Consider the following 25,064-nt stretch of genomic DNA (forward strand, 5'->3'; position numbering starts at 1 on the left):
GAACGAGCATCACTGAACCACATAAAAACAGCTTTTTCAGCATCTTCAAATGCAGCAGTTTGCATACGTTTGCTACCCAAGATTTTTCTTCTTTTTTGCATATAACAAAGAATATGCATTGCATTTGTCATTCCAACAGATTGCACATCACAAACATTAACAATGTTATTGTTTTTTTGTGTCTGCCATTACTATAGAAGGTTGACAATGAGTTAAATTCCAATGGATGTTTTTCAAATCTTGACCAGCAATAAGCAAAAGTTATCACTGAAAACCACAGAAAACAAAAACAGCAAAAACACAGCATGAGGAAAGTTCGAAGAAAGAAATTTTTTTTTACAATGTTTCTGTTTGGGGATCGTTGTGCAAATGTGCACAACTGAGCTGCAACCACAGAACTAATTGCTCTGTGGATGATTCATTCAAGCATTTCAAGGTCACGTCGTTGTAATGAAAGTATCTGCTGCTGAATGTACTTCACAGTAACGAGATTTCTATAGACTTGTGTCATATGGGGAATCTGTCAGAAACATAAAAATACTTTGGTGTAATACTCTCTCACCTCGGTCTCTCTCCTCTCTCTGTGCCGCTGAAAAGCCCCGCCCGCCTAGCGTTCTGAAAAGTGTCCTCAGTGAATGGGGCAGCCTTTTGTTGTAGCCCTTCACTGAGTGAATCTTGCGGCCCAGCTGTCGGGCCGCGGACTGGGGTTTGGGAACCCCTGCTCTACGTTGACTTCTTTCTAACAGAACACAGAGTAGGATGGATTCCAGTCGGTTACATGTGCTTACTGTCCAGGCAGGAGTGAACCTCACTCTTTAGTCAGGACTTTTCAGTTGTACTTCTCTCCTGTGGGAGTTCCGGTGCATCTCTGAAGAGTACTGCTCTGACAGAATTGTTTCCCACATTCTAGACACCAACATGGTTTCTCTCTGGGATTAATTTCTCACCAATAGTTTGGTTTCCTTATTTTTCAGAACAGGAGTGAACTTCACTCATGAGTCCTGAAGCGTGCTTGTTTTTCTGAACTGATTTTTAAGCTCTTACTGTTTTTATTCCGGTGTGAACTCTAGTGTGTGTCTGAAGATTGCCTATTTGTGAAAACTGTTTCCCACATTCATTACAACGATACGGCTTCTCTCCGGTGTGAATTCTACTGTGTCTCTGAAGACTGCTGTTTTGTGAAAACTGTTTACCACATTCATTACAGCAATACGGCTTCTCTCCACTGTGAACTCTACTGTGTCTCTGAAGGTGGCCCCTTCCTGAAAATTGTTTCCCACATTCATTACAGTGAAAGGGCTTCTCTCCACTGTGAACTCTAGCGTGTGTCTGAAGATTGCCGATTTGTGAAAACTGTTTACCACATTCACTACAGCAATATGGCTTCTCTCCGGTGTGAATTGTTGTGTGTCTTTGCAGCGAAGTCGTGTGACAGAATTTTTTGCCACATTCCACACAGCAATATGGCTTTTCTCCAGTGTGAATTCTTGTGTGGATTTGAAAACTGTTCCTGTAAGAGAACTGTCTGCCACATTCATTACAGCAATATGGCTTCTCTCCGGTGTGAACTCTAGTGTGGATCTGAAGAGCACTCCTGCCTGAGAATCCTTTGCCACATTCCAGACAGCAGTGATGTTTGTTTCCTGTATAAAGTTTAAAAGAAAAAAAACAAACAAACAGCTTATTATCAATCCACTGCCCTATTATTAAAATTAACTCACATTAAATACATGATGGTTGAAATTAGAGACAACCTTTGAAAAGCATAAACAATATTAAAACCTTAGTTGTACATCCATCCATCCATTATCCAACCCGCTATATCCTAAATATAAGGTCACAGGGGTCTGCTGGAGCCAATCCCAGCCAACACCTGGGGCAAGGCAGGAAACAAACCCCGGGCATGGTGCCAGCCCACCGTAGTAGTTGTACATGGAAAGCCACTTAATTTAATTTTACATTCTCTATTACAGCTACTCACCAGGGCTGCATGTATAAAACCTCCTTTTGCTTTGAAACATGCGTAAGCCATTTCTTATGCAAAGATTAGATTTATAAAATCAGAATTTGCCATGGAAATTAGTTTAAATTTATGACATGTTTTGAGCATTTGTAAGTCCTATGTAGACATTTTTGGTGTTGTCATTTTAGCAACTCCAGGTGGAAAAACAAATTGAACAGAAAATCTCATTTTATTGCACATTTTGCACTCTGATGTTAATAAGGCTACACAAGAAGTGAATTTTCAGGGATCACACTGATTTTCTGGCTCATGATGGTGACTGAATTCTAAGCTGATTTAGACTCCCTACTGTCATCCTCTTTGACGTGTGTGCTGAACATGTGCCTTCATTACAGAGACCATCATGCAGAAATCACACAATCTCAGTTCTCTTACAGGTCTTAACAGTTGTGGGTTATTCGGCGATGGCGGCTTTTCAGTGTGAATTGCCTGACCGATGAGGAATCTCTCAGTCACCCTGAGCCAAGTCATGTCATCTGTATGAGATGGTATACTTAAGATGGCACAGAGATACATGTAATGACTGTTCTTTTACTCCTAAAATATTGAAAGAATCTCTTTGGCTCATCTTTGCCTTATCTGCAATATTTCTCTCTAACTGTCTTTTAGAGACCCTAATATTTTTCTTAATGGTTGCTCTCAAATGTTTGTGAGCATTGGGGCTATTTGTCTAATATGACTTATTCAGTTGGTTTTTTTTTTCACCCTTTGCAGCATCTTTTGTTATCTTCTTACTTACCCACTGCAGAGTTTTTAATAATTTCTTTGAATCCATCCTGCATCACATGTAAAATGTGTAACTTCTTTCTAGTAAGGAATCACAGTTACTCTTGCCTGTTTTTAGCCAAGACACTGACTTGGTGACTACTGCAAAAGCTTTCTCCACCCTCTGCCGTACAAACCTAAAGGTCTGAGTAAAGCTCAACTACCTTTGCTTGTTTTTAGGAGCAAAAGTCTTATTTAATTCACTCTTACACAGAAGTAGGACAGAAAACACAGCTTTTTTCACATTATAGTACAAGAATGATGTGAGCATGTCCATCTAAGTTGTTTCTCCAATCCAATGCTTCAATGTGTAATCCAAAGGTTTGATGTTTCATCTAGATATTTCTTAGTGGATGTCACAAGAACCACAGAAGAACTGAAGAGCTGTATAAAGCTGGAAATTGTGAAAAAGAAGCATTTTGGAAGCCCTGGGTGTCCATCAATCTATAGAAAGCCAAACTCTATACTAAAATGGAGGGGATTCAGCATTGGAGTGGTCATTCTGGAAAGATCACAACATGAAAGCAAATGTGAAAAGGAACTCACAGAGGCAGAGCAAAGGGCATGCAGAAATCTCCAGAACTTTACAAAGTCTTTTCTCATGTGAAGATTGGCATAAGAATGGTGTTTATGGAAGGGCAGCACCAATTCAATTAATGCTATCTAACAAACGCATCACTGCACATCTCAGAACTTGTAAAAGATAACCTTGATGTTTTAGAAAAGACAATGTTCTATGAATGAATAAGACAAAAGTTGAACTTTTTGGTCAAAACATTATGTTTGGAGGTAAGAGAGAACTGCATATCCAAACCAAAAACTCAAGGTGAAGACAGCATCATGGTTTATGCTGCTTTGCTCCTTCAGGGCTTGAAAAGCTTGAGATGATCATGGGAACACTGAATTCAAAATATTATGAAGAAATCTGACAGAAAAATATCAGGATAGTGGAAGCTTATCAAAAGTTGAGTGATGACACAGGACAATGAGCAAAAACACATGAAGAAATCAAAAAGAGAAAGGCTGGAATATGGAATTAGTACTGATCCAACATAAGGAAACTGGTGTTCTGGAATGGCGAATAAGAGACATAAGATGTTGATGACTATTCAGAAAAGAGGTCCCAGGGATAAGGGAACTGAAGAGGTTTGGACAAGGAATGGGATAAAGTTCGAGGCTTATCAGCAGCTACAAAAAAGTCTGGTGGAAATCATTACTGCTAAAAAAGGGTCAACCAATTGGTAAATACACAAGGGTCATGGAGTTGACTCTAAATGCTTAAATGCCACTATAATGGAAGAATAGCAAACTGCTAAACCTTACGCTACAATAGATGAAATCCCAAACTTACATTTAAACACACAGTAAAATGCAGTCTTTTCACTCCATTTTTACATTTCTTATAATAACCACAAGACCCAACCTTTCATGTCCATAAACCCCAAACCTAAAACTCACACAAATTTATTTAACACTTACTTTTCCCAGACTTTGTCGTAGGTGATGGCTGATTTTCCGGAGTTGTAACAGATGTAGTTTCCTCAGCCCTCTTTGGTCCAGACTGTAATGATTCAGACTTCGCATTGATGGAAGGCTCTGGAGATGAAGAGTGTCTGCTTTGAGAAGAGTCTAATCTGGTCACCACTCCATCTTGACACCCATCATTAAAGTCGTCTTTCTCAATACTCTTTAGAGTTGTATGGTTATGTGTCTCAAAACTGACAGACTTCTCTTCACCTTCTTCTTGAATGCCCACTGACCACAGTTCACTATTCTCTTTCTTGATGTTCAGACTTTCTTGTTTAGAATAGATGGACTCCCACTCACAGTCCTCCTCCTTAATAACCATGATATTCATGTCCACATCACAGCTCTCCTGCTTCACATCCATTAAGATGTTCCAGTAAACAGCAGCTTTTTCTATTTCTCTGTAGAAAGAACAGCAACCAGCTTCATTAAAACTTCATCATTTATATCTAAAGACACTTCAATATCATTTTACAAGTCCCTCTCTGTTAAGGTTTCTAAAAGTTAGACAGTTCATAGCATGTTGACAGTAAATTATTGCTCTTCATTTCATATTATCAGATGTGAAACAGTCTTGGGAGTGGAGTGAAGGTCTAACAGGCTGAAACATGAAGACCATCTTACACAGTTGTGGGTCAGCAGTATTCAATACTTGAATTAAACATACAGTGCTGCTGGGGTTCCAGAATTGTCTTATCAGTTTATGGTGATACAGGTTTATATAAGTAGGGGCACAGGACATTGTTAAGAAACAGAAAGGTCAGAAGGGAGAAGATGAAAGAGGATCTTAACTTTGCTGAAATATGCAGAAGCAACAGGAGAAGACAAGCAAGTGGAATAAGGGGTTTGTTAGCTTAGGCTGACAGGTGTAACTGATGGTGCGTAACTTCTATTTTTGCCAGTATGTTTGACAGACCTTCCTGGGTAACCAAATGAATCAATTTATTAAAAGTCACCAGTCCTCTGTTACCCACAGAGTCAATAATAACTTTTGATTGTATTATTAAATTTAATAAAACCCCTTGTTCTCACTAAAGGTTTTAAAGTGCACTGTTCTGTTAAACTGTGACTATCCCTTCTCCATTAGTAAATAGCTGATTGACCTGACTTAAGCTCCTTAACTGCACTGCCATAGCAAGAATAGATGTGGGTCGTGTTTAAAGGAAAAAGTGTTTTAACTCCATAAGGGCAGAGCTGGCTCTTTTTTACTTAGGAGACTGCATTCCTTCAATGTAGGAAATGCCCTCTCAGGGTTGGGAGCGAGATCCTGTCCCAAGTGGAGGAGTTGAAGTATCTCAGGGTCTTGTTCACGAGTGAGGGAAGAATGGAGTAAGAGATCAAGAGGCGGATTGGTGCGGTGTCCGCAGCGATGTGGGCTCCGCATCGGTCTGTCGTGGTGAAAAAGGAGCTGAGCCGTATGCTCTCAATTTACCGGTTGATCTACGTTCCTACCATCACTATGGTCATGAACTGTGGGTAGTGACAGAAAGAACAAGATCGCGAATACAAGCAGCTGAAATGAGTTTCCTCCGCAGGGTTTCTGAGCTTTTCCTTAAAGATAGGGTGAGAAGCTCAGTCATCCAGGAGGGGCTCAAAGTAGAGCCGCTGCTCCTCTGCATCGAGGGGAGTCAGATGAGGTAGCTCGGGTATCTGATCAGGATACCTCCTGGATGCCTCCCTGGTGAGGTGTTCCGGGCATGTCTAACTGGGAGGAGGCCCCAGGGAAAACCCAGGACACACTGGAGGGACTATGTCTCTCGGCTGGCCTGGGAATGCCTCGGAATTCCCCCAGAAGAGCTAGAAGAAGTGGCCGGGAAGAGGGAAGTCTGGGTATCTCTGCTTAAGCTGCTGCCCCCGTGACCCAATCTCGGATAAGCGGAAGAGGATGGATGGATAATGTATTAACCAGCTTTCTGCCCATCAGCTGAAGGTGGCATTTGGAGTTGTGAATCAATCTGCACCACTTTGTCAAATGAGGTCTGCAGGTTGTTTATCTATACTTTACAATCCTGGAGTGACACTTGTTTCAGCAAGACAGTACATAAACATTTAACACCTTTACACAAATAGAATGAAATAAGAAATGACACAACAGCTGATGACCAGCATCCGCACAAGAACACACATTCAAGATTAGGTCAAAGATTAATAATTATCTTCAACATTGCAAAAAATGACTCAAAATAGAGCATTTAGCAGCATTCCTACAAATAAAAGAATTTAAAATGCTTATAGCTCTGGGAATAGAATTCTTAAATCTGTTGTGCTTTACCCTTGGAAACTTAAATCTAAAAGTCTGCACCATTTTTGTTGCTCTTCATATGTATTTCACACCACAAATAATTTTTTTTTTTTTTTGCATTTATATTGAGAAATACATATACTTTATTATCTGTATAATTTTGATGTTCACTTTGATTCATTACTGTAATGGAAACGGACGTATCCCATAACTAATGAGCTAAGCACTTTAGTGGACAGACGTCAGTCTGCATTTAACTGAGCTGTTTCAGCTTAAACATTAAGTATGCGAGGGTCCTGCCTCACTGAACAGTCTGACTCCAGCAAAAGGAATTCATAATAATAAAAAAGATACATTAAAAAAAATCTGAAATGTTTTCCTCCCTTAATCAAAGAGAACTGTAAAATCTTAGTAAATGTGTAGTAAAATACCCAGTAAACCAGCACCACGGTGCACTTTAAAGTACTTCATGCAATGTTCTCCAACTCCCTTAATTAATTTATAACACAAACCACTTCTGTCGCCATTCAAGCAGTTCTGACTCCACTGTTTAAAGACTCATGGAGAGTGACATATAACAGAGGTACTGGGCGAGCGTAGATGGTTTACAAATAAAACTGTCTGGAAAAAGGGACTTAGTAATGGAGGACAGTAGCTACATAGTGTGAGTCTTAATGAATGTCTGCAGAATTTATTTTAAAATGTCTAAAACTTAATGTCAACTCTGTTTTTAACATCTCAAGACAAACTTTCATGTTCATCGGTTTCATCTTGTAGAAGTAAATGCAAAAGCAAAAAAACATGAATAGTTTCATGTATACCCCAGTACTAAATCCGAACTGCTCCCAGTATCGTGACCTTGCTGTGGTGGAGACCTTGTGTGTCTCCGTCAGCCTTAGAGCTCCTCCGTTTGGAGATTTGTGTACCACAGTGACCAGTCTGCTGTGGGTAACCCTAAGAGGAGGAGCCAGACAAGTAACAACCAATTATTACTAATCCTCATGAATATTCTAATGAATCAAAGAAGATCTTGACTTGAGGAGAGAGGCCAGTTGATCAGCTAAGAGTGTCCAGTGGTACGTAGGGGTGACCCTTATTTGCTTTGAACTAATTTGTTACCAGCACTGTTGTCTGAAACCTGGTGTTGATACCAAAATCAAAAATGTTGTACTGATCCAACATTACCTCAGTTAGATTTGTCAGTGCATCTTTATAATATGGGAGAAAAAAAAAAAACCAAACAAAAAACATAGCAAGGGGGCACACGTGAAAACTGCACAGGACATGTAAACAGACTGAGGTTCAAATTCACACTGCTGGAGCTGTGAGGCGGTAACACCAACCTTAAATTGTTACTAACTTCATTAATACTCATTAACTGGCATTAATGTATGCTGTTTAAATTGGATTAAGCAGTTTGTATAAACTGTATGGTGGCTTCATCAAGTATTCAGAGCCTTTCCCCTTCTGCCCACTTTATTGTGTTGTAGGTTTATTTTTAAATGGATACATTTAACATTTTAGCCCATCAGTCTACACTCAATAAAACTGAAATCTTTTATTTCTACAGTAGAAGTATTTGGAAGCTTTGTGTGCTCTGGTGCATCCGGTTTGCTTTCATTCTCCTTGAGACGTGTCGAGAACATGGAGTCCACCTGTGACAAACTGACTTGAATGGTCATCATTTTGAAAGGCCCGTGTGTACCGGTTTATATAAGGTCCCACAATTCACACTGCACATCAGGATAAAATCTAAGCCATGATGTCCAAGGAACTCTCTGTCGACCTCTAAAATCAAACTGTGGTGTGGTCCAGATCAAGGCAAGAGGATAAAAACATTTCTAATGCTCTGGATGTTTCCAGGAACACATTGCACATTGGCCACAATAGTTGTGAAACGGAAGAAGTCTGGCAGCACCAGGATTCCTCCTAGAACACAGGTTTCAAACTCCGGTCCTGGAGGGTTGCAGTGGCTGCAGGTTTTCATCCTAACCATCTTCTTAATTAGTGACCTGTTTATGTTGCTAATTAAGTCCTTTTCCCTTAGTTTTAATTAACTTGACTCTGACCCCTTAGTTGTGTCTTTTTCCTTAATTACCAGCCAAACCATAATGAGACACAAAACAAGCCACCACATGATCAGCTCAGCTGTGCCCATTACACAATATCTGAAAATAAAGAAAGCTGAAGGCCTCACTAAGGTTGATCTCTCAGGTCACCAAAACATCATGACAGTGTTCTTAGAAAAAAGAACAAAAAAATCAACAGTTTTGGAAATGTCTGCTTTGGCAGAATGAGTGCTACAAGAAGCCACGGAATGGAATAACAGCAAGAATTTGCTTCTCATTAAGAAACGGGTTGGAGAGAATTTGGTTGGAGTTTGATCCACCGATTTAGCTGGTCATCCATTGGCTCGTTTCACATCTCATTTCTGTTTGGCTGCCATTTCATGAAGAAACAAATCAATTCATAAGGACTGAATCCTTAAAAACAGGGCTATTAAAATAAAGGGAAAAGGAGTTCATTAGTAGTGAAAACTGCTCGCTAATTAGAAAAAGGGTTAGAATGAAAACCTGTAGTCACTGTGGCCCTCCAGGACCAGAGTTTGACACCCCTGCCCTAGAACGTGTAGTCCAGGCAAACAGAGTAATTGGCCAAAGCAGGCCATGGTCATGAATGTGACCAAGAACTTAATGGTTCCTGTAACTGAGCTTCAGATGATAACAGAACCTGTCAGAAGGACAACTATCTAGGCAGCATTCCATCAGTGAGTCATTTATGGTAGAGTGGTTAGAAGGAAGTCACTCTTGAGTAACTGGCTATATAACAGGCCACTTTCAGTTTGCCAACTGACATTTGAAGGACTCAGGAGAATGTTTAAAAAGATTCTCTGGTCAAATGAGACAAAATTTAAAGTCTTCAGACGGAACTCCAAGCACTGTATCTGAAGAAAACAGGCACTGCTTATCATCTGCCTAGTATCATCCCTCCAGTGTAGCATGAAATATTAAAGAAAGGATTAATGAAGTCAAATACAGAGAGGACCTTGAGGAAAACCTATTCCAGAATACACAAAGCCTCTGTCTGAGGTGATGTTCTACCTTTCACTATAGTAATGAGCCAAAGCACACAGCCAAGACAATAGTTGGCTGACTTCAGGCCACATTTCTGAGTGTCCTTGAGCGGCCCTGCCAAAAACCACATTTAAACCCCATAGAACAACTCTGGAGAGACTTGAAGATGGCAGATTTACAGACACTTCCCATACAGACTAAAAGAGATTGAGAAGATCTGCCAAGAAGAATGCAATAAACTGCCCATATCCAGGTGTGCAGCTTATGGAGCCTTACTTAGGGATACTTGATGCTGGGATTCTTGCCAAGGGGGCTTCTGCAAAGTAATGCGTGTAAATACTTATATAAATGTGAGGTTTCAGTTTTTGATTTTCATTAAATTTGTAAACTTTTATGAAAACATGTTTTCATTTTGTCATTACAGGTTATTGAGTGTAGATCGATGGGCAAAACTGGTAAACTTAGTCATTTAAAATGAAATCTACAAACACAATAAAGTGTACAGAAAGTTGAAGGGGTCTGAATAATTTCTGAATCCACTGTATATACATGCAAAATAATTTTTCTTTCATGTTGGCCATCAGCATTAACTACTTGTATGTAAGTGTTAAAAGCTGGCAAAGCTGTTTTTGCTATAGTTAAAGGTCATTTGTACAGGCCCCTGTCATAAGACAGGGTGAAGTAAGCTGACTAAGGGGAACTTCTTTTTTAGGAGCGTGTCCGTTAGAGACAGGAAAAAATGAGGAAGAGATAAATGACTTTTCCTTCTTTAGGAAACGTGCAAAGAAACAGATGGCCGATTTACACAATATAACATGAAATGCTTAAATAAATGATATTATGCTGATTTATAAGTAAGGGGAAGGGGTAGGGAGGAAATGATATAAAAAAGCTGACCGAAAAGGGAAAGAGACTTTTCTGCTTTGCAAAGTATGAATCCATGTACTCATCTGTGACTGAACAAAAGCTGATTGATTGAACTACTCCTGTCTTCCTCTGAGACCTTCTTCCACACAAACCTTTGCCAGTTATTAACGTCTACAAGAAAGTTAATAGAGAAATAACTATGAGGAACTACACTTATCTCCCACTCTGTATATATGTATTCGTTCTCATCTCGTATTTTGTCCGCCACGGTCACGGACTCAAGTTTTGCTCAGTTTGGTTTTTCTCTTCTTATCAGAAGTGTAAACCCCGACTGATTCCTGACTGCTCTTTCAAGAGCCTGCTGGTCACCAACTCCTCGATTGTCTTTTTAAAGAGACGCCGTGGACTGAAGGGAGAAGGGAAGGCAGAAATCAATGTGTGTGAGAATGACACGACTGTACGAATACACAGTAAGTAATGAAAATGTAGAGTAGGAGGTGGCGACGGAGGGTCTGGACGATGTGAAGTAGAAAATGGACTCGAAAATGCGAAGTGAAAAGGAGACACATACACTGATGATTGAAAAGGAAACACCCAGGCAACCACAGAGAGATTCACTCAAGCAAAGTTCGGTGGTGGGCTGGAGGTCGCGCTGCTCACCCCTCACTTAAGCCGTGTGCAGTAACTCTCAGTAGACCGAATGAGAACTTACACATCACATTCATAAAACGGTATCTCCAAACCCTGAGCACTTACCTTTGTTTGTCTCCTTGTGTTCAAATTATTAATGTAAAGACTTTTCAGCAAAACATTGCACTCTCAAATAACCTTATAAAGTTTAAATAACAGAATATGGATCTATGAATCAGTTTACACCGATTTCCATACTTTAATAATTGTTCTAATGTCAGTGTGCCCATTCCCAGGGATTTAAAATGTTGAACTCGATGTAATTTATATGCCACGCACACTAATAATACAAGCTCTACTGTCTCTAGCTGATTATGCGATCTACACACTGCAGACTGATGCTGTCCTGTCTTAAATTGTGTATAATTTAACCTAATATGCCCAATCCTGAGGCATGTTAATATTATTTCTTCTCTTCTTGTTTTGCCCTGATCCAGCTCTGCTTTGTACTGTCAGTGTCCCACGTTTTGTCACACCTCATCGATTTTCAGTCTCATCAGACTTTTCATTTCCAATGGTCCATGGGCGCAGGATACCAGATTTAATTTCTCCACTTCAAGGCGGTATCACTTTTCCTCGGTGTGCAATTGGGCAGTAAACGCTGCAAATCTTCACACGCTCACCCATGCTCATCCTGCTATGAGCTCTTCTACTCCTATCAAGGCTGCTCTCCTGAACGTGAGATCAGTGTCTAATAAAAGTTTTATTCTGCAAAACTTTATTACCTCAAATAATCTGGATTTCTTCTTCATCACTGAGACTTGGATTTTAAATGGAGACTCTTCATGTTTTATTGACTTGGTATCATCAGGTTATTTATTTTTAAACTCTCCTCGTCTGACTCAACGTGGTGGGGTCATTGCCACTGTTTTTAAAAGTATGTTCTTGTTTCGGAGCCTTACAAAGGGTCAGTTTAGCAGCTTTGAACTGCAACTTTTCGAAGTGTGCAGCTCCCCTTCTTTGCTGTTTGCCGTTGTTTATAGACCTCCTGTAATTATTGATACTTTCATTTCTGAATCCTCTGATCTCCTGGCTGATATTACCCTCTCCCATGAAAAAGTATTGTTGGTGCTTTTAACATTCACGTTTGTTGTCAATCGAAACCTTTGGTTAATGACTTTTCATTACTGTAATGGAAGGAATTTTCTCTGTAAAAAGCAAAGGTGAAATAAAGAGAGGGAGGGGGAATCAGGAGAGCAGATGCGCGTTGCTCGCTTCAGCGCAGAATCAGCTACAGAGACTAATGTTTTGGGAAAAACAGCCGGGAATGTTCTAAAGATACAGCCAAGGCTATGTAAGGAGTTGTTTTTCACTTCGAGAGGCTTTTTTCACATGTAAGCATATTACTGTGTCTTCTGGTATCAGGCACTAGTCTCAAGGCCGAGTAGAAGAAAAATAGAGCCGTGTCCCGTGGAAGGAGGGGGTATGCTGAAACTGATCACTTCTGCATACACTGCTTCCACGTAGGCCGCTTTTGGGCAAGGACACCTAATTAGTATATAAGGGAAGGTTCCGCCCTCAGTTTCTTTGGATGCTCAACCGTGGGGAAAGGCGCACACCGCCCGGTATCTGATAAAAGGCACACGGGGTGTGCCTAGGATGATGGCTCTGGGTCTTTTGATGTATGTTACTGTATGTATGTTACTGTAAGTATAAGTTTGTCTCTTTAAGCATATATATTTATTTCTATAACCTATTGTTACTGCATTATACTATTCATATGTATTTATATGTTATAATTGAATAAGTAAATTTTATTGAAGTATCGGACCTCTTCTCTCTGATTTTTGCCCACTTATTCTAAAGAACCCCTTGAACCATTTTCCCAAATCAAAACAATTACTATTGGACTCATTTGATTTTATCCAGCATATTAATGTGCCAACTCACTCTTCACACCCTTGATTTCGTTCTTACTCGTGATATTTCAGTTAATAATATTGATTTATGCGATGTTTCTTTCACTGATCACTTTTCTATAATGATGGATTTGAATATTACTGTTGATGTCCCGAATAATAGCTGTCCCCCACGGTGCTTGCGTTTTTTAAATTCTTCTATCAGATTTTAAAACCATTTTCTCTAGTCTTGATGTGCATGTCCAAAATAATGTTATTGATGATTCTGTCTTAAAATGTAATTCTTCCTGTAAAACGGTTTTAGACTCAATTGCTCCGCCCAAGATATGCTGTAATAAGGGAAGACCTGCTCCCTGGCTAAATGAAACTACGCTGATCGCTGCGCCGCGCCTGTCCAACTGCTGAACGGCGCTGGAAAAAAGATGGACTGATTGTCTCTAAACAGATTTTTAGGACTTCTCTTTTCTATTTCCAGGCTGAAATTAAGAAAGCTAAACATGATTTCTTCGCTGATTTAGTATCCTGTCATTCTAAGAATTCTAGGGTCTTAATTCAATTCAATTAATGTGGCCATTCACTCACATTTAGTGATGGGATTAAATAGTACTGTTATTTCATGTGAGCAATTTCTTTCATTCTTTGTCAGTAAAATTGATACAATCCGCTGTGGTATTGTTCCAACTAGCTATGAACTTCCTACTGTTAATCATGGGATTGTCTTGGAATCTTTTGATCTTGTCTCACTTTTACAGTTAAAAAGTACCATTGACACCCTTAAACCAGCTCTCAGTCCTCTTGATACTGTACCACCACGCCTCCTAGTGGAAGCCTTTGATGCTTTGGGCCCATCTTTACTAGCCATTATCAATGGTTCTATTAGTGAAGGAGTTGTGCCCTCATTTTTTAAACATGCTGCAGCCCGTCCCCATCTAAAAAAGGCAGAATTAGATTCTGGAGTTTTAGCCAATTTTCGCCCAATTTCCCAATTGCCACTTCTGGCTAAAATTCTAGAAAGAATTATTTATAATCAATTGGTTGATCACCTTAACTCCAATAATTTATTTGAGATCTACCAATCTGGCTTTAGGCGTTATCATGGTGTTGAGACAGCCGTCCTTAAAGTAATCAATGACATCTCTGTTATTACTGACTCAGGTGACGCAGCAGTCCTTCTCCTCCTTGACCTGTCCGCTGCCTTTGACACTATTGACCATGAGATATTGCTGATGTGACTTGAACATCTTGCTGGGCTTAAAGGGGCTACTCTTAACTGGTTCAGGTCATATTTAACTGGTAGACACTTTTCAGTGACTTAAATTCCTCTTTTTTGTCTACTGCTCCTCTTAAATATGGTGTTCCTCAGGGATCCATTTTGGGTCCTATTTTATTCTCTATATACCTTCACCCTATTGGAGCTATTTTTAGGAAATTTAACATTTCTTTTCACTGCTATGCTGATGATACTCAGGTTTATATTCCCGTCTTCAACTCTGTAATAAATTAACTACACAACTGTCTTTCTGAACTAAGATCCTGGATTGCTAATAATTTTCTTGATCTGAATCAAAATAAAACGGAGGTGCTTATAGTGGGTCCATCAGCTAAAGCCCAAATTGGCCTTGGACTGCTCAGCTCTCTCTCTGTCTTTTGCAAACCTCAAGTCCACAATCTTGGTGTTATCTTTGACAGTAACCTCTCTTTTGAGAAACAAGTAAATTCTGTAGCCTATAGTTGCTTTTTCCAGCTTTGTCTATTAGGGAAGGTTAAGCCTTTTTTATCTTCTAGGGATCTTGAGAAAGCTACTCATGCTTTTATTTTTTCTCGCCTCGATTACTGCAACTCGCTGTATTCTGGGATTAACAAATCCCTGATACACAGGTTACAGTTGGTCCAGAATGCTGCCACTCACTTTCTGGTTGGGGCAAGAAACTATGACTCTGTTTCTCCTACTTTAGGTTCTTTATACTGGCTGCCTGTCAGTTTTCGAATTGATTTAAAAATCTTGTTGCTAGTTTTTAAATCTTTACATGGGTTTGCTCCTGCCTATTTACATGAATTGTGTGTTTTACACCAGCCATCAGGAGTGCTTAGATCTTCTGGTCAGTTGTCTTTTGTTGTCCCTCGTACTAATTGTAAAACTAAGGGGGACAGAGCTTTTGCAGCTGCTGCCCCTCGCCTGTGGAACTCTTTACCTCGTCATATAAAGGAGTCGTCTACAACTGAACTGTTCAAAATGAGATTAAAGACATTTCTATTCACTTGCATTCCATGACTTTCAGTAATACTGATGGTTTCCTCTTTGTGATTATATAACGTTACTTCTATTTATTATGTATTTTATTTTCATATATTTTATTTCTATTTGTTATTTATGTTATTTGTTTGTTTTCTTTTATTCCATTATTGTAAAGCACTTTGGCCACAGCATTCCTATGTTGTTTTAAATGTGCTATATAAATAAATTGACATTAACATTAAATTGATATTGGCATTATTAGTTCTAATTCAATAAAAGGATGTTTAGTGGCAATGTTTTTCCAAATCATCAACTATCTTGTTTCCTTTGACCCCTCATAAAAAAAACTAACATAAAAATCCATATTCTTTAACCAATATATTGCCTGAATTACTGTAGTAGATCAGGCTGAATTCGCTCTGCTGTTCCTAAATTCAAAGGCATGAACCTGGAGCACATCAGAGAGGCTGGGAGACACAGTGCACATCAATCATCAACACACTGGCACACAGAAACACACAGGACACTCCAAGATGAGCATTGTAAGTATTAAGTGATGGCCACTCTGCAGTTGAAGTCTACTGTACTGTATATGTAAAGTGTAATATGAGACCTTATGAGAAGGATTTAGGAGTCATAGTGGACTCTAAGCTATACTTCCCGGCAGTGTTCAGAAGCCATTAAGAAGGCTAACAGAATGCCAGGTTATATAGCGCCTTGCTGTGTGGAGTACAAGTCACAGGAGGTGCTGCTCAACCTTTATAACACACTGGTGAGGTCTCATCTGGAGTCTTGTGTGCAGTTTTAGTCTCCAGGCTACAAAAAGGATATAGAAGCACATGAAAAGGTCCAGAGAAGAGCAACTAGGCTGATTCAGGGCTACAGGGGATGAGTTATGAGGAAAGATTAAAAGAGCTGAGCCTTTACAGTTTAAGCAAAGGAACAGTTAGAGGTGACATGATTGAAGTGTTTAAAATTATGAAAGGAATCGGTACAGTGGATCAAAACTGTTATTTTAAAATGAGTTCATCAAGAACACGTGGACACAGTTAGAAACTTAAGAGTAAATTTTCGCACAAACATTAGGAAGTTTTACTTTACAAAGAACGACAGACACTTGGAATAAGTGACCAAGTAGTGTGGTAGACGGTAAGACGTTAGGGACTTTCAAAATTTGACTTGATGGTTTTTTGGAAGAAATAAGTGGATAGGACTGGCAAGCTTTGTTGGGCTGAATGTCCTGTTCTCGTCTAGATTGTTCTAATGAATAAAATATGTGCTGCACAACTAATTACAGCTGTCATTCATCCAGAAACAGAGCCATGAACATCACTGTAGACATCTTTGTGGTGAAAAGAGAACCCAGCAATTTTTACGGAACTTGGCATTAAAGATCCACTAGAGTGCTGTGGCAAAATGGAGCAGCAGGAAAACACATCTGGACCTGCTTTCAAAAAAAGCATCTGACTTTACTAGCAACATCCCTCCCTCGTGAACACATGGATCAGTAAGTTGTCTAAATCACAGCACAGTATAAGAATAAAACATTTCCTTAATTAAATTAAATTAATAGTTCTCCTGTCCCTATCATTCCTAACGAATCTTCCAGTTACAGAAGCACAATCTCAGTCACCAACACATTTATTGTGTACCCTCCCATTATCAATCAAAGTAAGAACAATTTCAAACCGATTAATTTAATATTTGATAAAAGACAAAGAGTGGAAGACAAAGTAGAATGTCGTTAAGAGGTTCAAAACAGTTGGCACATTACACATGCAGAGCAGGTTAGAGATTATGAAAGTACTAAAATCTGAAAATCTCAAAAGACTGATAGTAAAGATCACCTTAGCGCTAACAAACGGAAATTATTACTCGGTGAAACAACAGAACAGCGAAAAGAGAGCGAATATATGGACATAGGTGATATGACAGAAGTAAGTAGAAATTGTTTGGGTTTAAACTTTAAGTCAGAGACTTGTAGACCGTCTAATTCATGTTGCCATCAGGGAAAAGTAGTGTTTGTTCCCAATGAAGAGGTGTATGCTTGAGCAATAAAAGATTTGTTATTTGGTGAAAGTGAAATCCACAAACACTACAGGCAAAATATCCAAATCTATAATAATCTGTTTGCGTTTGCATCATTCAATGCTCAAAACTTAGATTTACACGATTCAGGACCATACACTATGAGAATCTGTGGTCCCGTACCAATTAAAGCTATGACAAGTTTAATTTCAAAGAAACTACAATTCGGTCAGGTTTATATTTATGATCATGAAGAAGCAATGCAACCAAGAATTGAAAGAGTTAAACGATCGGACGTATTAGAAATTCTACAGCCAATAATGGATACAAAACCATATGTCCAAAAGTATCGCACGTTACATGAAATTTATCTGAAAAACACAGACAAAGAAGTTTTCTTGGATTTCTATATGAATCCAAAAGATCACGCTCACATATATAATAAACCAACAGGTTACGAATTGTCAGTAGTAATAGTTTTGAAAGACAGAGATATCAAAGACAGATTTGATATTCATGTTTATCCAAAAGCACAGCACGATTCATCGCAAGCGGCAGATCTGGGAAATGACTAATGCCATAGAGCCTATACGGTGGTTGGCAAGCGAAGCGAGCAGGGGGCAAAGTCCCCTAGTAATAATAATAATCATCCTTATTGAATTCTGACAATAAATTTCCAACAATAGAATAAAAGAACAAACATACAACTAGAAACTTAGAATAGTGCACACATCACGATAAAACTGTGAGAACATTGAAATATGACTAAATAAAATCTCCCGCAGCTTCCTTTTTTTATATCCTGTCCATTCTGATGCAATCTGCCATACGTATATAGCATCCGTGAAATGAACTGCGATTCAATGTACGCAGAGTCTCCTGTCTGAAGTTCAGTTCATAACCTGAACCTTTCAATGAACTAATTCAGTGTTCTGTACTGCGAGTCTCTTGTCTGCATTTCATGAATGAACTTGTACTGGTGCTCTGTATTAGTAGGGGCCACACTGGTTCATTCAATCATTCACTGTACTGTGACAGTCATAGTCACTCAGTCAGAGAGAACCGACCAATGGGAGGTGCTTGATGTCATCTGCCAAGTCAGTCATTGGCTAGTTGTCGTCATGACTATTTTGCTGAAACAGTTTACTGATAGGCTATTTTCAGAAGACTGCAGCCATTTAAGTGAAGTTAAGATGACCGCTCCGGACTGCAATATAAAACTTAGCACACATTTTGCAGGCCATGAAATAATTCATTCTGTAACGTCAGAGAACCAGTATGTGCACTCAGAGACCAAGACAAGTACAACATAACTAGTTTGTATGTTCACTGCACATCCCTAGTATGGACACGTCAGTAAGGAGCAGCCTATCATTAGCTATTTGTTAGAAACCAAAATCAGTGCTCAAGGCCACTACAATTAAAAACGGCAACCTGGCTGGCACCCCAACACTTCATAGAATCTTCCTCTGTTCTTTCATCCGTCCACAAAGGTTTGTTGTGACTGGTAAACAAAACTGACAAGTGCACACCGAGATGCAAAGACTTGATTGTGCAGCTACATACTGGCAGTTAACGTTTGTGTAAAAGAGACCCACACCAGACCCAAAGACCCTCAGTTCCAATGACCTGTACACTTTGTGACGGACATACGGCCAATCTGACATGTAACAAAATGGCTGGTCCCAAATGGAGCCGAAATAGATGTATGACTGTAATTTATAGATCAGCTTCAATCGCTAGACTCATAAAATTAGATGTTACTTAACAACAGGCTTTAAAATGATGCTGTTAGGATATTAAATTTTCACGTATTTCAGCTGTACCTGTTGAAATGGAACAACTGTCTTTAAAGTGTTGTTTGATTAAACTTGCTTTTAATGTACAGGATTAATAATAAAGACATCCTACTGAGTATTCAGTTATTAGTTTATGAAGAGGTGATGGGGAACATTGTGAGAAGAGCATTGGTAGTTTTGGGTAGACGGATTGTACATATGATGGAAATGAGCGTTTGAGATTTTCAGATCAGTCCTACTGTGACGGTGTTCTCAGTGACTCCACTCGGGCTTTCCTCTAAGCCAATAGTAAATTTCTGAATATATGTTTAAATAAAAGTAAAATTTAAAAAAATAACACGTAGAAGATAGTGGAAACCGAAGAACAGATTATTGAAATGGTAAAGAACATGCACATTTTTATTGAATTTATTGATAAACAAATACTAGAATTTAGCTGTGAAAAGAAACCTGACGAGATATCAAAGCACAAAATGAGATGTCTGGCAAAGAAACTCAGATAACTGCTAACTGGTGCCCAGTCACCCTGCTTAAACCTTATTTTAAAATTACTGCTTCAGTCTTGGCTAGATGGCATTAAGCAGCCTTAGACGACATTAATAGAGAATAAATAACTCTAAAATAATATAATAACTTTATAAAAAAAGAGTAAATTACTGTATTAGTCTCACAATGGACTTTATCTTTGATCATAATTGTTAAGATGATGACCCACTAAATGTGTGTCTTCATTTTTACAAAGCATTTGACACTATTTACTCATACTTTCATTTTTCATTTATTCTTACCTTATCTATTTAAGTACTTTTGTCTCAAGATCATTAAAACACTTTCTCTAGAAGTACCAATAGTTCAGTTCACTTTGCCAATTGGATGTCGCACAGATTGAATGTTAAAGGAGGCGTCCGTCGTGGAAACCCGACATCTCTGTTGCTCTCCTCTTATGTGTTCAAAGTCTTAAAATTTTGATTGAACAAAAGCTTCTTTAAAAAGGTTAGTGAAATCTAAACTGTACAATTAGCTTATTGATATAACTTTATTTTTTAAAAATATCTTCAAAGTTTCGGAATCTCTTAAACTAATTGACACTGATCTGATCTTTTTCAGACTTCTCAGAACTACAGTTAAATGATATTAAGTTATATCATAAAATGTGAGCTCTTTACCTTAAGAAAAGCTCATGTTAGTTGAACATACTGAACCTGACATTGTGTCTTATCTTGGCAAGAAAATTCATAACAACATGAAAAATAATATTATTTCAAGCTACAAGTGAAGGACCACTAAAGTCCTGAAGAGACGTACTACTTGGCTAACCAGAGGTCCGTCTATTCAAGTCAGAGTCCCACCCAGTGTAGCGGTGGGGTTATGAAGAACAGCAGAGGTCTGTTTGCCATTAGAAGCTAATAATTGTTTTTCTGTGAGGTTAGAGAAGATTCTTTTTTATTGCATATGAAACAACAGGAGTCAAATTTTAAAAAAAGGATGTGTTAAAAAAAACAATATGATATGGAAGACTTAATGTCCTTGACTTCTCCACACTAAACCACAGTTATAATTAGCCGTGTTAGATTAGTTAAAAATTCTTCTAGTGATTTGAATTACAAACACAATTTCACTTTAGCAAATTTAGGGGGTCAGTTTCTTCTGTTGTGCCCTTCAAAGAGAAGTTAAAATTTGGTTGCCTTTCATGAACAAGTTTTGATGAATTGGCGTTTACTGTATAAACAGAATTATTCTCCCCACAGCTTTATCTCACTCTCTATAACAATGCAAATTTTACCAATAATGACGAGAAAATGCTATTAATATGTAAGCAAACGTTTTATTTGTTCACCTTTGAATTGATTAGAATCACCATGTGACTGACTGTTCTGATTGATAAAAATAGGAACGTTTTCTTCAGTAAGGGAACATGAAATTGTATTTGACCTTACCCCCGATGTCTAAGCAATCACACCCCTGTAGACACTTTTTCATTAGATAGTTTAATATCTGCTGTATAAGTGGAGTTAACATATTGGACAATGAATATAATAAGAAGTATATAAGGTGAATATTAATTCAGAAAACTGATCCTTCTGTGACATTTCATTGGTGAACTCAACCTGGACCTTCATACTGGTGTTTAACAATAGTTAATACTCGATTAATAAAACACCATGCCAGTGGGTCCACTGATGTAAGTGATGCTTGTGTGTCTGCAAAGGGGCTACAGAATCTGCTGACTGATCATTTTCTTCATTGTAAATTTCTCACCTCATTTTGGAGAGATGTTTGTTATAAAAGTGGATAAAGAAACTGGTAGGTAGATCTCTCTTTAAATGTGCTGCATACTGTTCCATTTTGATAACCCCTCCTTTAGCTCAGATAAGCACTATAAAATAAATTATAATACATGTTTATGCACTGAAGATGAGGCTTTCCAGAAGCATACAATCATTTATATTGTCTGTATGCAATGATTTACTCAATTAATGAAATTACTCAAATACTCTAAAAAGTCAGTAAAAAAATAAATAATAATAATAATATTATGAATTAGGGTGGCGCAGTGGTAGTGCTGCTGTCTCACAGTTAGGAGACCTGGGTTCACTTCCATGGTCATCCCTGCACGGATTTTGCATGTTCTCCCCATGTCTGCGTGGGTTTCCTCCCACAGTCCAAAGACATGCAGATTAGGTGCATTGGCGATCCTAAATTGTCCCTACTGTGTGTTTGGTGCGGGTCTGCGCGTCCGGGGTTTGTTTCCTGCCTTGCGCCCTGTGTTGGCTGGGATTGGCTCCACCAGACCCCCGTGACCCTTTAGTTAGGATATAGCAGGTTGGATAACGGATGGAAGGAGTAATATGAATCTATTTCTATTCCTTTGTTAAGGCCTTTCAACTTTTTTAATTTTCAACTTTGTGATCGCACAAATAAGCCTCTCATTCCACTGGAATAATCCGCTGTGGTGGTCGGCTGGAGGCTGTGCCTGGTTTGGGGGCCACGGGGTTTGAGCATGGAAGCACAACCCTGTGAGGGGCCGTGGCCACCGCCAGGGGGAGCCCAGATGATTGTGGAGCTTCGGACGTTAGCGCTTCGGAATACCGAGGACACCGGGAGTGCGGCATTGTCATTTCCGCCACACCAGGAAGTGCTTCGGAAGCACCTGGAGCACGTCCGGGTGGAGATAAAATTGGCCGCCTCCCTCCAGTCTTCAGTTGCAGTCCAGTCGGGAGACGAGACAGGGTGTGTGGTGCAGGGGCACCGGGTGCTGTATGGCCTTGATATGAATATACGTGTGCTTTTTGTAGATGTTTCAGTGTCTCTCTATATCCAGGGCTGGCTTCCACCTATCATAACTCGATGGGAAAATGACGTCCTGTCTTAAACTGAAATAACGGAATTCTTTCTGCGGCAAAAGTGAATTGAAGTCATCGTAAAACAGCTTGCCGGGTGTTCGCTGGACTCGTGCTGCTGTTTTAACGGACAAAAGTAAACGCGCCGATCTATTTTTTCTTCATTTTGCGCTCAGATCTTCGTAGAAGGAGGAGGTTGTGTGCTTTCTGTTTTATTTGACGGATATTTGGTACACAAAGCCTCTGCCGCCGTACTGCTTTCGCGAGTGTATCATTGACCAGACTGCGAGTCACTGCCGGGAGTTTAAACTCGTAAATTAAAAAAAAAAAAAAACACACACCCTGAGATCGATTGCTAGGGCACCGACTGTATCAATAAATGATAAAGAATAAAGATTAACAATGGATATAAACATAAATGTAAAAGGAGAAGGTGAAATAAAAAAGTGAGCCAAAGACGGAAGCCAAGCCAGGCGGCACACGAGGAGAGTCCTTTGTAAAGATCGACCTGTCCTTCAAAACGGGTACCGCAGCACTGCCAGAAGCGAAAAAGAAAATCCCACTTACTTTCTGCCTCAGTGTGATACGTTTTAAAGTCGGCTCACTCTGCGGCAACAGGCTCCCATCCCGATAGTTCTCCAGGTAACTGATCACAAGATTCGAGACGCTCGTGCACCTCAATTAGTCGTCGCTACTTGATGACGTCACACCAGGCACTCGCGTGCACGCGAGTTCGCTCTGTTTGGTTTACCAGACCCAGCGTGAGGACTGGCATGCAATGACGGATTGTAGGCTTACGTGAAAGGTCACCCATTAGGAGGACGGAGGAGGGCGACACTGTCAAATGTAGCAGATCAGTGCTTTGAATCCAATAAATGCCCATAGGGACTCTGCTCTGTTGTGCCCTTGAGCAAGGCCTGTAACCTGCAATTGCTGAGCGCTTTGAGTAGTGAGATAAAGCGCTATATAAATGCAAATAACTTTTTTTTTACTCAGACTCGGGGCATGTCGTGTGGCTGCAAGTTTTTATTCCACAAAAGGTCTTATTTTAATTGGACCCCAAGCCTAATTCATCAATCTGTAACTTCCCAGTTTTTGTTTTGTTCAATGTAGAAATTATATAACTAAGTCTAATATGTTTTTATTATTACCAAGTGTTTATATGTGTTAAAATAGGGATAACTGAGTGTTTTTAGGAAATACAACAGCAGCAGCACCCTGAGATTCATTCTGCATTTCTAGATTTTCCGGCTACTTAATCCAAAGGTCTGAAAAATTAAAACTCATAACAAACTATTTTAATTGTAAACAGTTGTTTTTATTTGCATTCATGAACACAATAAAAATTATTGTTTCCATCATAATGCTATTAATTAATGCATACCATATTGTTCTAAATTAGTTAAACGTTATACATCACTGGTGTACAAATAACTTCGAGTTGTTGTCACTTCTTAGATTTATGTTTGCTGGCTCCACATTTTCATCATCCAGCAGTAGTCCACCATCATACTGACACCCCAAAGTCCCTGTCCCCTTCTTTCCATGTCCTTGATGTCCTGATGGAATCTTTCACCCTGCTCTTCAATGACCACTCCAAAACTTTCATGGGGAAAAGTCCAAATGCAGACTTTGAGACTCACGTTGCAACTTAATTCCATTAAGCTTAACAAGTGAGTTGTTTATAAAGTCTTCATAATTTTTTTCTTTATATACCTACAATCATAGAAATAACGTCTCTGAATGATAGAAAAGCCTTTTGTTTCATGTCATTCATTCCACTAATAAAATCGCATTAGAAATCAGATTTCCAATATCAGGCTCAGCAAAAATGATCTTCTTTCAGTTTAGCCTCATAGAAAAACGGAGTCTTTCGGCGCAGATCCATCAGACAGGCTCCATCTTGTGATAGGACTCTGACAAATGACATCATTAAACCAAATTTCATATGAGGCAGGGGTAGCGGCGCCTTCTCTGGATCCATCAAGACAGGCCTGCTGATGCGTTTTTGCCACCCAGTTTTTTTCTAGCTGGCCATTCCTTCTGAACGCTGCTGTCCCACTCACACATGGGGATTTGGCCTGCCTTGACTGCTGACCCAGGAAGATAAACAGGACTTTTAGGACCCCAAATATGAACCACTGTAGTTGAAGTTAATTTTTTCATGAAGATTTTGAAAGTTCTCATCGGTTTAGTTCAAATGCACAGAATTAGCAACTAATTTTGTCCTATTTCTTACTTGTAGCACATGCAGGAAAGGCGAGGCTGTTGCCATTTTGTTACTTTCTTTATTTTTTTGACCAGGGTGCATTTTCAAATCCAGGGGTTGCCAATTCCGGTCCTGGAAGACCACCATGGCTGCAGGTTTTCATTCTGTCTTTTCTTAATGAGTGACCTGTTTTTGCTACAAATTAACTTCTTTTGAATTCATTTTAATTCACTTGCTCTTGAAGACTCAGACCCCTTAATTGTTTCTTTTTCCTTAATTAGCAGCCAAACAATAATGAGATACAAAATGATCCAAAAAAACTGGTGGAAATCATACAATATCTTAAAATAAAGAACGATGAAGGTCTCAGGAATGACGATCTGCTCAGGTCCCCAAAACATTTT

The 25,064-nt window shown here is 39.2% G+C and overlaps 1 protein-coding gene across 1 annotated transcript; it reads right to left on the reverse strand.

Moving 5' to 3' along the window:
* Positions 1-595: 595 nt before the first annotated feature.
* Positions 596-23,152, reverse strand: LOC120533460 (gastrula zinc finger protein XlCGF7.1-like). The gene is made up of 4 exons (XM_039760373.1): positions 23,019-23,152; positions 4,268-4,716; positions 1,253-1,643; positions 596-1,168 (listed from the first exon to the last, which is right to left on the reverse strand). Exons 2-4 carry the CDS (start codon positions 4,677-4,679, stop codon positions 1,033-1,035), a joined length of 939 nt encoding a protein of 312 aa, XP_039616307.1. The 5' UTR covers positions 4,680-4,716; positions 23,019-23,152; the 3' UTR covers positions 596-1,032.
* Positions 23,153-25,064: the final 1,912 nt, after the last annotated feature.

The sequence above is a fragment of the Polypterus senegalus genome, chromosome 8, assembly GCF_016835505.1.
Source record: "Polypterus senegalus isolate Bchr_013 chromosome 8, ASM1683550v1, whole genome shotgun sequence".
Lineage (NCBI taxonomy): Eukaryota > Metazoa > Chordata > Cladistia > Polypteriformes > Polypteridae > Polypterus > Polypterus senegalus.